Here is a 14,268-nt window from a genome sequence, read left to right as displayed (position 1 = left end):
AGGTGTTGGGGTATGCAGAGGGCAATTTATCATCACTCTGTGGAGCACACGGATCCCACAGTGCACCCACAAAGGCCAGGCAGGTGGGGTCAAGCCACGGGTTGCTGCCATGTCATAGGGTGGCCCCAGCGAGGCTCAGGCCAGCGTCCTGCCAGCTCCTTGAGGCAGCGCCAGCTGGTAGGGACCTGTGAGGAAACAGCTCTCGCTCCCCTGAGCTTTCAGGGTAATTTAATCAGCAGGTCTTATGCAGGGCAGAAAGCAAGGGCGGGAATGTAATCAAATCAGCATCTTCTCAGCAAGCAGGGGAGGTGGGGGTGGAATATGACACCCCCCAGCCCTGTGGCCATCTGGGCCTGGGAACTTGGGGTCATTCTGGGCCGTGGGAGCCGTGTGCCACAGGACTTAGAGCAGAGAACCCTAGATGCCCCACTCTGCTAGATGCATTCCCTCCCTACGCCCGCTGCTCTCCAGTTGTGACCCAAAAAATCTCCAGACTGCCCTAAATCAAGTGGAAAAGTTGGGGCATTTGGCTGTGAGTCACCACTTCTGAGTGAGGAACATGGGGCAGACAAGGTTCATCTTCTTTCATTTAAAAAGGGGACTGGACTGATAAGACAGTGGGGAGGGTGCTGGCTTTGTACACAGGCAGAGTTTGGGTTGGATTCCCGGCACCACACAAGGTCTCCTGAGCCCACCTCGTCTCCCTGCCCCACGGGTGATCCCTGAGCATGACAGAGTCAGGAATAAGCCTTGAGTACCGCCAGGTGTGGCCCCAAAACAAACAGGGAACCATCCTGGAAACAGGCACTTTAGTCAGAATTTAGCACAAAGTTTCATGGTCAATCAGCAAACAGTCCTGGACAAGGCTCAGCCACGCTGGCTAGCTGATACTCACAAGTGCCACTGTGTGTGGTAACAAGTATGACAGGGCTAGAGGGGACCGAGGTCCATTGTCGAAAAAAAGTGCAGCAGGAAGAGAAGGAAGGTGTGCCTTTGGCTGGAAGGACTGTCGCCTCTCATCTTCCTGACTCTGGCTCACCTTTAGCAAAGGTCCCTCCTCCATGCCAGCCGAGGAAGGAGACAAGAAGGAGCATGCCAGGAAGTTACAACCCACCCGGAGCTGGCCCACATGCCAGGCCCACCACGGGCTAAATTTGTTGGGCCCTGAGGAACTGTGGACCCTTCCTGGCCACCCACTTCCACCTCCACCCCAAGGCCAGGGCCTGGACCAGTCCACACAGACATGGATATAAAATTTGCTTCCCAGATTTGGAATATACCAGTCTCCCTGGGATCTGAAGTGTCAATGCAGGACTGTGGGGGAGCCCTTATCCCCCAACAGGCCCCAGCAGCTGAGTTTGGGGAAATACTTTAAACTACAGAATTAAACAAAAGAATGTTTTTTATGTTTGTTTCCTTCATCCCTTCTTTGATCTTTTCCTAGAATCCCAAACACTATCAAGGTTTGGCTAGGCTCAGGGCATACTGGGGTCCCTAATTCTAGACCCCACAACCAATCCTGGGAGTCGAGAGACTTGGAGGGAGGGAAAGGGACCCAGGAGGAGGCTGGGCGGCTTCACTGTGCATCTGTTTCCAAACAAGACCACAGCCCTGGTGGACGCCAGGACAGAAAACATACTCAGGGCCAATGAGAGTCCTGCCAGGCTAGGTCAGCTGAAACTGGGCCGCTCTCCGGGGAGATGACCAGAGATGAGTCAGCCGGGGGACCGGGGGATACTGTGTGAGGCTGCAGGAAGGACAGCGCCCCGGAGGCCAAGATGAGTGTTTGCTGGGTTGTGTTGATGTCTCATATCTCGGGGGTGTGAGGAGGGGGCCACAACTTGCTCCCAGCTCCTCAGTAACATGGTGGCACTGTGGGTGGGCAGGATGCTCCGGCTAGCTGCTGGCACTAGGAATGCATCAGAAATGCACAAAGCCTGTTTCTGGGTGAAAGACAAGTCTTGCTGAGCACCAAGAGAAAGGCCAGTGTCTTCAAGCAGTGGCAGGGTCTGAGGTGGCCACACGAAGAGGGATGACCAAGACCAGGACAGGAAAGAAAGAGCAGAAGGGCCAAAGGCAGCAGAGGGAGGCAGCCCTGCCTGTGACCCATCCTGGCTGTGTCCCCAGCAGTCACCTAAGTGTCACCAGGAGGGACCTCCTGAGCAGAGCTAAAACAGTACTTGGGTGGAGTCCAGCCACCTCCCCAGGTTTTAAACAACCCCTCCGGCCCGCACAAAGAAGCTTTAGGATGATTTCCTTTCTGATTTATTCTCAGTAAACATTTGATGTTTCCGTACAGAGCAAAGTCAGGTACAGCATCTGAGGTGTGCCGACTCTCAGTGGACCCTGTGGCAGCGTCTGAACTGGAGAAACTGCAGAACACTCCAAGACAACAGCGAGGTCCCAGCGTCTGTTCATGTACCAGGCCAGGTGGGTTTGCCACCCAAACCCTTCTTTTCTCCCAATAAATAAAGCAACCAAGATGGCCCCCCTGGGGGGAAGCGAGAGTCACCCCAGGTCCTCCCCTGGCTCAGTGGTCCAAGTCCTTTTCCTGTGAGGATCTCCAGGGCGTGGGGGTGGGGGGGGGTGCAGTGAACCATTGCTCAGTCCTCACACCAAGAGCAGCTCTGGAGGGCTCTCCCCGTAGCAGTACTTGGCAACTGGATCCCGGTACGTGTTCTCATGTTGCACACTCTGTGGCAGAAGGGAAAAGGGGTGTGAGTGTCCCTCCAGTCTCTCCTTGGCTCTTTCTGCCTGCCACAGTCGAAGGCAGCCACCTCCAGTGGGCACCCCCGGCACCAGGACGCACAACCCCAAAGCTGAGCTCATCAGCCCCCTCAGACAGAACACCAGAGGCACTCGAGGGAGGGTGTGCAAAATCAAAAGGGGTGGCTCCTGATCTGGCAAAAGGCCCAAGAGTCCCCCAGAATGACCAGGAGTCTGGAATCTCAGGCACCAGGACCCCCTTTTCATGATTGCTATTTCTTGGGAGGGCACACCTGACGATGCTGAGGGCTTACTCCTGGCTCTGTACTCAGGGATCACACCTAAGGATCTCAGGGGAACACTATGGGGTGCCAGGCATCAAAACAGATTCAGCCCAGTGCAAGGCTGGGGCCCTCTCCGCTGGACTATAGCTGCCCTGAGCCAGCAACACCCGGAGAACTGCTGGACACAGCACACCGGCATGCACGGTGGTCTCAAAGACCACCTCAGCTGTGCATCACAGTTGCTGTAACTCCGAGCCCAGAGAGTAGAGCAGTTCCCAGCAGTCCTTGGAACTGTGGGACTGTCCTTTGCTAGTGGCACCTGCCAGCTCCTTGTTCCTACAAACCTGCTCTATCCCAGAACAAAGGACTCTAACCAACAGTGGGGAACACATCCGCCAAATTCCCTTCTCCAACCCCCAGACCAAAAAGGGAGGGGGCTCCTCTCAGGAGCAGGAGAAGTAGACTATCAAAGCCAGTCGGCCTCGACCAACCAGCGAGACCTGATGTCTCGATCCTGTTCAGGCTGGTACCGATGATACACCAGACACTGCCAGGGCACCAAATACAGTGGCCACTGCCACGCTGGACTCCTGGATGTCCTTCACTGTTCACCAAGTCCCCCACACCCCACCTGCCTGAGGCATGTTTCTCCTGACCTGGGATGAGGTCCTGCACTTCGCCAAGCACAGCTCAAAGTGATCTTCGACAGCCATGAAGAGGTTCTGGAAGGCCACTGCCGCCCGGTTGAGGAAGCGCTCTAGGAGAAGTTGCTGTGGGAACCCAAGGTCCAGGCAGTGGTGGTAAGCGCCAGAGGGAAGAGGCACCAGGTTCCCAGGGCTGAACGGACAGGCAGGGAGGTGGGAAAAGGGCGCCCAGGGGAGCCAGCGGGGAGAGGAGAACCTGGAGGCCGGGCCCACCTTGCCAGGCTGCAGGCAGCAGGACACACAGTGCTCGTAGGTACCACAGCAGCCGCTGGGCAAGCAACCGTCACAACTGTACTGCCGGGTGCTGGGCACACGGACGTCACAGCAGCCACTGGCCAGCAGGTGCTTCCTTTTGCAGATGTACCCTGTAAGGCAGAGGGACCTGAGTGGGGCCTCCAGGGCCCACCAGTCTCCCTGCGTCACATGAGTTGTGAGTGGCAGCAGGTCTCAGACACCAGGAGGGCAGCGTCAGGGCACGCGCTGGGAAGAGCAGGAGGGCAGAGCAACAGGGCAGCCCTTGCCTCTGCCATGGCTCGTTGGGAGGGCACAACCCTGCCAGGGTCCCATCTCCAGGAAGGGGGGCACGCCAGCCTCTCCCCACAGGAGTAAACACGTTTTGTTTCAGCAGGGACATTTGAGCGAAAAGGCCACGAAGGATCCCTGGGAGGGAGGTTCTATAATGTCCTCATCCCTTGCAGGCTGCCTTTCAACCCACTCTGTTTCTACCCACAGCCTTTAAATCCACCCTGTCTTCCCATCCCCTCTAGCCTGTGAGCCACAGGACAAGAATCAAATGGCACTGGGAGGGTCCAGGATGGGCCTGATCCCAGGCACCACCGGTGTGACCGCAGAAAAGGAAAGGTCTCCCAAGAAAGGAGGCTGGCCATTCAAGGCCACTGAGGGGACATGCCCTCCGTCCTTCAAGGAGCAGGACAGAACTGTGTAGAGAGGCACCCAAGGGGCCCAGGGGACGTTCCCGGGGCCCATGAAGGACCTGCAGGTGTGGGATGGCTTCTCCCAAACTTTTGGTGTGAGGTCCCAAACTCCCTGGTCCTCAGTGAGAAGTGTCCCATATGGTCCCCCGAGCCTGCTGGGGGCGATTTCTGAGCGTAGAGCCAGGAGTAACCCCTGAGTGCTGCCAGGTGTGACCCAAAAACCAAAATCAAAACCAAAAAAAAACAAAAAAGAAACAGGGATTCCCTCAGCACAAGGAGGATGGGGGGACATGAATATATCAGACATCAGTTCTGTGGGGCTCAGAGCTTCCAACTGAATTTTTGGGTTTTTTTTTTTTTGGTTTTTGGGCCACACCCGGTGGTGCTCAGGGGTTACTCCTGGCTGTCTGCTCAGAAATAGCTCCTGGCAGGCACAGGGGACCATATGGGACACCGGGATTCGAACCAACCACCTTTGGTCCTGGATCGGCTGTTTGCAAGGCAAACACCGCTGTGCTATCTCTCTGGGCCCCCAACTGCTCTTAAAGTGATCATGGGGTCAGAGCGAGAGTACAGCAGAAAAAGCACTGGCCTTGCATATCACCAACCCAGTTTTGATCCCCGGCATCCCGTGGACCCCCCCAAAACCCCACCAGGTATTTCTCCTGAGCAGAGCTGGGGGTGGGGGGGGGTGGGGGGGAGGGAGCCCTGAGCACCACAGGGTGTGGTCCAAATCCCCCACTTGCCCAAAAACAAAGAAACAAACAAAAGTTTTCTGTTTCTTTTTTTGTTTTGTTTTTGTTTGGGGGCCACACTCAGTAGTACTCAAGGGTTACTCCTGGCTCTGAGCTCAGAAATCACTCCTGGCAGGCTCAGGAGGGACCCAATGGGATGCCAGGGTTTCAAACCCGGCACACTGTGCTACCACTCTGGTCCCTAACCATGCATTCCTGGGGTTTGTCCTAACTCATCTAATGCCACCTCAGTTCTGCGATCAGGACATACTGCGGTGCCAGCAGACATGAGCTCAACAGCCAAGGTCGAGGTTGTACACACAGCTTATGGGACACAACTGAGGCTCAGGAACAAAGGCAAAGCAGGAAAGACCAGGAAGTCTGAGGCCTGAGGACCAGGGATTCCTTCCACCACAAAGCACCGCGGGGCCCCAAGGGGAGACTCACCCAGCTCATCAGTGATAAAGTGCTTGCCCTGAACGGAGTTCCGGCACTGGTTGCTGGGACGGCTGCTGTTGCCCAGGTTGAACTGCACTTTCCAGGGGATGGGTTGCTCCAGGTCTCGGAACTGCAGGAGGCTCCGGTCCCTCACGGCCCGTTCCTCCTGCACAGAGCAGACAGGGACCGTGGGCGGCATCAAGTGAGAGAACAGAAATACCAGCACAGCCCACCAAGGCCCGAAGCCCAGCACCCCTGGAATGACCCACAGCGGAGCCTGAGCGAGGAGACAGACAAGATGGGAACCGAGACTGTGGGATGAAGTTGCACACACACAGCACCACACAAAGCACATCACAGGGGCAGATCATCCACATGGGCACAGGCCTCACAGGGAAAAGGACTCCTGGGGCGGGGGTGAGGAGCCAGTCTGAACTTTCCCGGAGAAAATCCTTTTTGAAAATCTATATGGTGGGGCCGGGCGGTGGCGCTGGAGGTAAGGTGCCTGCCTTGCCTGCGCTAGCCTAGGACGGACCGAGGTTCTATCCCCCGGCGTCCCATATGGTCCCCCAAGAAGCCAGGAGCAACTTCTGAGCGCATAGCCAGGAGTAACCCCTGAGCGTCACAGGGTGTGGCCCAAAAACCAAAAAAAAAAAAAAAAAAAAAGAAAATCTATATGGAAGCAAATACATTGTGGACGTGATGCTGAATTTCAGTACTTTTTTGAAATAGGAGAGAGAGAAACTTGGTGACTTCTGGCATGACCATGGCACCCACAATTACAAGTATGTGGCTGAGAACCAGCAGTGCCCAGCGTCCCACTGACCACCTCTGGTCTGGGTCAACCCAGGAGGCTATGCTGTCACGACGGCTGGGAGCACTTGGATGTGTATACTGTTTAAACACAAAGGACAAAGGATGGTCCTGGGGGGGCAGAGAGACAGATAGTTCAATGGGCCAGAGTACACGTGTGTACTTTGTATGCAAGTGGCCCCATCTGAACCTCATGGTTCCCCAAGCACTGCTGGGAGTGGCCGCTGAGCACCACCAGGTCTGGTCCAAGTCCCAGCGTGGGGGACAAGAAGAAACTTGAAGACTTTCAAATTTCTCAGTTGACACTGTTGTTTTTTTTTTCTTTTAGTTTATTTTTTGGTTTGGGGCCAGACCTGGCAATTTTCCGAGCTTATTCCTGACTCTGCATTCAGGGATCGCTCCTAGGGGGGCTCAGGGGACCCTTAGGGTCGCAGGGATGGAAGCCAGTCAGCCACATTCAAGGCAAGTGCCCTCCCTACTGCCCCATGGCTCCGTCCTCTCAGACATCCGTGTCTCCCAGCCCTTTATGCAGACAAGAAAAGCCAAGAGGCACCTAAGGAGCCAGTGCTTAGGGCCATTGTCTTGAGCCTCTAGCTACCGACCCAAGAGAAAAGAAATATGACAGAAGCCTGAGACTGTCTTCTAGAATCTTCTACCTATTGCTGGGAATGCAAAGGAGCACAGCCGGCACCTCCCTCCTTCACTCAGGCTTTCTACAGGAGTCTGGTCAGCATCCCGCTTTCTCTGGAAGCTCAAGACTGACTTGTCCATCACAGGTCGCTGCTTGAGCTAAAGGGACTCCCCGTGCAAGTCTGCCGATGGCGGGTAGAGACATTAAACGAAGAAACGAACTGAGCTAGAGCAACAGTACAGCAGGTAGAGAGCCTGCCTGGCATATAATAGACCTGGGTTCAACCCCCCAGCACCCCAAATGGTCCTCCTGAACACCGCCAGGTGTGACCCAAAAACAAAATGGTCAATAAGAAAAATAAAAGGGCCCAACCTCTGCAGGAGCATCATCTGAAAAGTTGGCGGCATGTAAAACACAGATCAGCACCTATGCTCGCTCCGGCCCCCAGCTGAGGCTCCTGGGACAGAGGCACCAATGGAGATGGAGCAGGTAGACGGGGTGTTTTGACAGCCCTGTTAGACAGCAGAGACCAGGAGACACTGGAAAAAGACGAAAGACAGTGGTGGTGCAGTGGGGGCCACTCTACAAAGCCAAGATGCAGCAGCTGGAGGTCATGTGAGGCTCTGAACCCAGATTCTGTGGGTACAGGTCAATCCTGTACCTTGGTCCAGACCGAGGGAAAAACAAAGATCTCTGAGGGGCCAGAGAGATAGCACAGCAGGTAAGCTCTTGCCTTGTAGACGGCCAAACTGGGTTCAATTCCCGGCATCCCATGTGGTCCCCTAAACCTGCCAGGAACGATCCCTAAGTGGAGAATCAGGAGTGGGCTCTGAGCACCATCAGGTATGCTGCACCCCCTCCCTCAATCTGAGATCCAGTATACTAAGCACCTGGGTGGTTTTAATACCGATAGGGCGGCTATAGACTTCTGAATGTACAAAGCATATTATTAAGTGAAGAAAAGCAAGTTACAGGAAAATGTGCATATATTATGACTCATTATATTATGATAATTACAACACAGGTTTGGAGGAGCCCAGACAATGGTATAAAGATAATCCACAGTCTATTAGCACATGAGTGGTTATTAACACCCCAGGAACCCGTTTGGAAACTGCTCGCAGTTAAAGATGATTTAAGATGAACACAAACATGATTATCACTAATAGGAGGCAGAAAGGGAACAATGATCCTTGCCACGTTCCAGTTCACCTACAATTATTCCAAAACTTAAAAGATTAAAAAAAAAAAAAATAGGGCCGGAGAGATAGCATAGAGGTAGGCCGTTTGCTTTGCATGCAGAAGGATGGTGGTTCAAATCCCGGCATCCCATATGGTGCCTCGAGCCTGCCAGGAGCGATTTCTGAGCATAGAGCCAGAAAGAACCCCTGAGCGCTGCCGGGTGAATCCCAAACCCCCTCCCCCAAAAAAAAAGATTCAAAAAAATAAGTCACAGTCCCATCATTTGCTACACTAGCTTTTTGCCTTTCTTATCTCCTAACCTCAGACTGGCCATATCTAAATACAAACTGAGGTGCTTTGTGCTTGGTGCTTCTCAGTCCTAGCTCAACTGTGTGACAATCACAACAGCAGGACAGCAGAACCCAAGTTAATGAGGGCTCCAAGGCTACCAAATAATCCAACACGTCGCTGTGCTGGAAACCACCTCTCCAGAGCCCACCCCAAATTCCTGGACCAGGGACTCCAATAGGATGATGAGCACAAGGACCTTCCCTTCCCCTGCCTGTGGCCTGTCCATTACGGTGACTGTTCCCAGTGGCACCATCAGTGGTACCCGTGGTTTGCCAGCCTAGCAAGCGGCACCCCCAGCCCAGCCCTGAATTGTGTTCCTGGGCTCACTGAGGCCACAGCTATTCTGCAGGAGGTTGCACCTCTGTCTGGCCTGGCCCTGTGTTTCTTCTACAGAGAAGAGTGACTCGAGTTGGATGAGATGGGAAAGACCAAGATGCCCACCTTCCTGGGTGCAGAGGGAGGAGTCTGCAGGCACGGTGGACCCTGTATAGGCAATGCCACAACCCATCTCCTCGGAGATCCGCAGAGCACTGTGTGATGAGCCCACGTGCTCACTGGCACAGCGGCATGAGAGAGGCACCATGGCCAAGCTCACCGCGAGGCCAAGTGCACTCACCCACCTCAAGCTGCACCAATGGTCCCGTTATTCTTCCTAAATGGAAGGGAGCAAGTTCAGGCCGAGTGCGTGCTGGCGGGGCCCCTCCACAGAGCTTCCTCTTTCTCTTCCACCTGAGCACTTGAATTTGTCTCCAAATAGGAATATTCAGGATCTCGCCAAAGGGATATTGCCAAAAAGCATTGGTCAAGTAAAGAGGATGATCACATGGGACAGGGCAGCAGCAAGATGAACTGCACAGAATCTGTGCAGGACTGGCAAAAGAAGTGGGAAAGAAGAGGAAAAGGTGGCTCCCCCCAACAAGTACTTTCTGACCCTGCCCAAACTCATCTACCCACTGCACCAGGCCCGCCTCCGTCAGCAGCTCGGCCCTACAGGGCTCATATTTTTTCAGCCCAAATTCCTTTCTAGGTATCAATTTGGACGATGTGCGATGATTCAATGATTAAAACACTCAGGTCCTCTAGTCTCCCAAAGCCTCCGGAACAGCTGAGAGAGCCAGTCAGACTCAGCACCATCCAACAGGACCCATGTTCACAGAGAGGTTGCAGGGGTGCAGAAAAGAAGGTGAGAGCAAAAGGGAGAAAGGAAAACATAATCAAGAGCTTTCTCTACCCATCATCAGGTGCTAAGAAGAAAGTATTCCATGGACCCTGATTTTACAAGTATTCTGCCTTCTGTTAATGGCCCTGCCTACTGTGCAGGGTCATCAGATGGATTTAAAAAAAAAAAACAAAAAAACATCTGATGTGGGACCGGGTAGGTGGCGCTGGAGGTAAGGTGTCTGCCTTGCAAGCGCTAGCCAAGGAAGGACCTCGGTTCGATCCCCCGGCGTCCCATATGGTCCCCCCAAGCCAGGGGCGATTTCTGAGCACATAGCCAGGAGTAACCCCTGAGCGTCAAACGGGTGTGGCCCAAAAACAAAAAAAAAACAAAAACAAAAACAAAAAAAACATCTGATGTAGAATCATTTGTATAACAAGGAACAGTATAAGTGAAAGGGGATTCCAAAGCAGGGAGATGGCTCAGAGGGTTGGAGGCTTTACATGTGGGGCCCTGGGGTTAGATCTAGACCCCACATAGTCCCCTCCCCCAGCATGGTAAGAAGGAAGAGAGGATTCCAGAGCACCCAGACAAGAACCCTGACAAGCTCTAAGGTGGGGGAAATACGGACCATACAAGAAGCGATGCACTCAGCAGACTAAATATATGAACAGTGGCAGGAAGAAGCTGTGCCCGAAGATACCCAGGGGTACCCAGGGCAAGTACAGGACAGTTTTTCTCCTCTGCCTGTCCTGTGAGGTAGTTCACAAATGCTCCTGAAGAACAGGTCCAAGGTGACCAGAAAACCAGAGGGAAGGGAGCAGCACCTCCGGGGCTTATGGCCTTTAGGCAGGATCTGCCGTGGCATGACTGACGTGAAGACACCAGCACAGCTGGAGCCGAGCGCACTGCTCCCAGACAGGGACTCACCTTCCAGCACTGCTAGGCTCTATTCGCACCTCCCAGGAGTTCTCGGGGGCCAGCAGTCGCCCATTCACCCCACTCTCCTCCCACCTTGGTAAGTGGCCCCAGTGCCAGGCCAGTGTAAGAGACTGCAGCAGATGTCATGTGACATGGTCAGTGCTCATGCACTCCTATTAGTCCAAATGCCCGAATCCCCTAGTCACTACTCACCAGCCTCATCCTCTCCACTACCCCATGACCCCCACCCCTGGCACCCACTTCTCTGCCCCCCCCCATCGCTACCATTTCAACCATTCCCCAAAGCATGAGCTAAAATGGTACAAGGACAAGAAGTCAAGAACTAAGAAGTTGAAGATGGTTCTCTGGGCAGAGAGATGAATAAACTGCTCTGAGAGCATATTCTCAGCACCCAGAGACAGAGCTGGGAAGTCCTTGGAGCTTAGAGGGGGTTTCCCAGAGTCTCACAACCCACCCTCGCCCCTTCTCAGCCACATCCCCGACACTCTGCAGATGAAAAAGGTATGGTCTTCACTGAGAGGACCATCCGACCAGGTAACACGGATGAGAGTAGAAAGGGGTATGAGATGGGGAGATGGCAGAAGGCTGGAGTGAGACAGCACCCAGTTCTGGCCCCAGGATTCTTTTCACCCTTAGAGACTCCCCACATCCTATGATGTGAGTGTACACAGACCTGGCTATTTGCATGTACCATACAAAAAAGTATGATCAATCTGGAAAGAATTCTTTTTAAGTGACTTTTTAAGTGACTGATTCTACAGGAACCCACTAGGATCTCTCCCCTAGGTGGGTAATACACTTCCCAGGGGGGTATCAAACGCCCAAAGGAAAGGAAGAGCAAGAGAATTTCAGCAGGAAGCCTGCCACTGGGGCAGGAGGTGGGGGATATGCTACAGAAGGGAGACACTTAAGACAGTTGGGGAAAAGAAATGTGCCAGCCAGAGGCTGGCTGGGGTAGGCGGGAGAGAAACTGAAGACACTGGTGAAGGAATGGGTATTTGAAACTCGATCATAAATGCCTTTGTAACTTTGTAATTCACAGTGATTCTATTAGAAAAAAAAATATTTTAAATGACTGATTCTTTTTTTTTTTTTTTTTTTTTTGTGGTTTTTGGGTCACACCCGGCAGTGCTCAGGGGCTATTCCTGGCTCCAGGCTCAGAAATTGCTCCTGGCAGGCACGGGGGACCATATGGGATGCCGGGATTCAAACAAATGACCTCCTGCATGAAAGGCAAATGCCTTACCTCCATGCTATCTCTCCGGCCCCTAAATGACTGATTCTAAAATAAAAAGCCCCTTACCCATCACCCAGTTTGGGTTAAATATGTTTAAAAAAAAAAAAAAAACTGGGGCCAAAGCAGTAGCGCAAGCATATGCTAGCTTAGGATAGACTGTAGTTGGATCCCCCGGTGTCCCATATGGTCCCCACGCCAGGATCAATTTCTGAGCACATAGGCAGGAGTAAACCCCGAGCATCAATGGGTGTGGCCCAAACAAACAAACAAACAAAAACATAAAAAAAACACATTGAGAAGAGGTGGGAGAAAGGAGTGGGCGGGGAGAAAGGAGTGTTTGAATGGGGTTTCCAGATAATTGAGGGTCTTCTCTGATATTCCACCTAGGCGCTAGAGCAAGTCCTTCAAGATCACTGTAAATAGTGCAGCTACTCCGGACACTTAGCAAACTGCTCAGTCCTGAGGTGGAGACAACCCAAGTACTCACCAATGGACAGACAAATAAATAAACCAAAAATGTGGGGCCAGCAAGATAGCACAGTGGTAGGGTGTTAGCCTTGCACACAGTGCTCGTTTGAATCCCAGCATCCCAAATGGTCCCTGGAGCCTGCCAGGAGCGATTTCTGAGCACAGAGCAAGGAGTAACCCCTGAGTGCCACCGGGTATGACCCCCCCAAAAAAAATGTACCAAACGCAGAGAAGGAAATAAACCCTAGCCTTTTTCCTCTTCTCTTTCCCACTGAGAGCAGTTGGACAGAGGCCCCATGCTGGGTTGCTCCAGTTACAGGGTGAGATCAGAACCCACAAACCCAGACCAAAGACTGAGAGGAAAGACAAAGAGGCTGTGGCTATGACAGGAGCTAGCTAAGATCCAGGATGAGGTGTGGTGTGTCCCTTGGGGGAGGGGGCAGAGCATGGGGAAAAGGGAGAAAGGCAGGATGAATCTGCGGGCTTCCCAGGAACAGGAAGGCCACCTGCTGAACATGACTGTGAGGTGTTTCGAGGGACTCAAGAGCTCAGTGCCGGCCACATCTGGTCATACTCAACGGTGTCATCCCAAAGATCAGCCCAGGAGTAGGGGAGACCCCGCCTCTGAAGGAGACACACAAGACAAGGGGTAACAACAATGCGACTTTGGGAGGTGCCTGAAGTGGCAGGAACCGCAAGCCACAGAAACTCCGCAATCATCCACAGGCACGGCATCCATGTCCCAGCCAGAGATCCCCAGGATTAGGTAAGCCAGGGAGGGCCACTTCTGGGCGCCCCCTTTCCTAGCTCCCCATCTATGGGGGGGCTACACGTGGGAAGAAAGTCCCCTTTTGCTTCCCCTCCTTGGGATTCGCTGTCTTTACCACCCAGAGCCTGGCGAAAGGGTCAAGAAGCTGAGTTCCTTGGTACCAATGGAGACACACAGAAGGAGAAGTATTACCCCCACCCCCAGAAGACGCAGACGTTCAGGCTGGGCTCCAGCAGCCCACAGGGGTTCGCAGGGACCCATTCACCCCTAAATCCCAGAGCAAATCACACGGGGGAGAAGAAAACGAGAAGGCAGACGGATGGGGAGGCTGCAAGAAGCAACAGATCCCTTCCCTGCTAAGCTATGCACACACACCCAGAAAGGCGTCCAGGGCTGTGACACCCGGGAGATGCCAGGGGAGCCTGCCTTCACCCTTTGCACCTTGGCTCATGCATGCACGAGCTTGCAAGAGCATGCACGAGCTTGCACGAGCTTGCACGAGCATGCACGGCCTTGCACGCGCATACACGGACCCGGCCCGGGAATCTGGAGCTCAGAGGCGGGCGGAAGTGGCCACTGACCTGCTTCAAGGTGCTGGTGAGAAAGTAGACGAGCGAGAGGCCGAAGACCAGAGCGAGCACCCACCTCTTCCGCAGGAGCCGGCGCCACACCAGAGCCGCCAGGTTCACCATATCGGCGCGGAGCGAGGCAGGCCCGGGGCCCGGGCGACATGGCCCCTTTGGGCCGCCCGCAGCAGCCTCCGACGTCGGTCCCTCCAGCTCCTCCCGGCAGGCTCTGCGCGCTGGCCTCACGTGACCTCAGACTCTTCGCTATTGGTTGCCGTGACGCAATGGCGTTTTCTTATTGGTTGACGTTCCGGAAGAGGCGGGCTATTTCGCGGGAGGGGAGGGACCC

At 53.9% G+C, this 14,268-nt stretch overlaps 1 protein-coding gene across 2 annotated transcripts; it reads right to left on the bottom strand.

Annotated features, from left to right (window-relative positions):
• Positions 1–1,421: 1,421 nt before the first annotated feature.
• On the bottom strand, positions 1,422–14,147 carry SPRING1 (SREBF pathway regulator in golgi 1). 2 transcript variants are annotated; one of them, XM_049788864.1, is made up of 6 exons: positions 13,935–14,147; positions 5,811–5,967; positions 3,908–4,059; positions 3,647–3,760; positions 2,615–2,694; positions 1,422–1,937 (listed from the first exon to the last, which is right to left on the bottom strand). In XM_049788864.1, exons 1-6 carry the CDS (start codon positions 14,043–14,045, stop codon positions 1,910–1,912), a joined length of 642 nt encoding a protein of 213 aa, XP_049644821.1. In that variant the 5' UTR covers positions 14,046–14,147; the 3' UTR covers positions 1,422–1,909. The 2 variants fall into 2 exon arrangements, with proteins under 2 accessions (XP_049644821.1, XP_049644820.1); XM_049788863.1 differs by lacking the exon at positions 1,422–1,937 and adding an exon at positions 2,250–2,410.
• Positions 14,148–14,268: the final 121 nt, after the last annotated feature.

This window comes from Suncus etruscus, chromosome 15 (assembly GCF_024139225.1).
Source record: "Suncus etruscus isolate mSunEtr1 chromosome 15, mSunEtr1.pri.cur, whole genome shotgun sequence".
NCBI lineage: Eukaryota > Metazoa > Chordata > Mammalia > Eulipotyphla > Soricidae > Suncus > Suncus etruscus.
The sequence above is the reverse complement of the archived record's forward strand: the minus strand, read 5'-3'. Positions and strand labels throughout refer to the sequence as shown.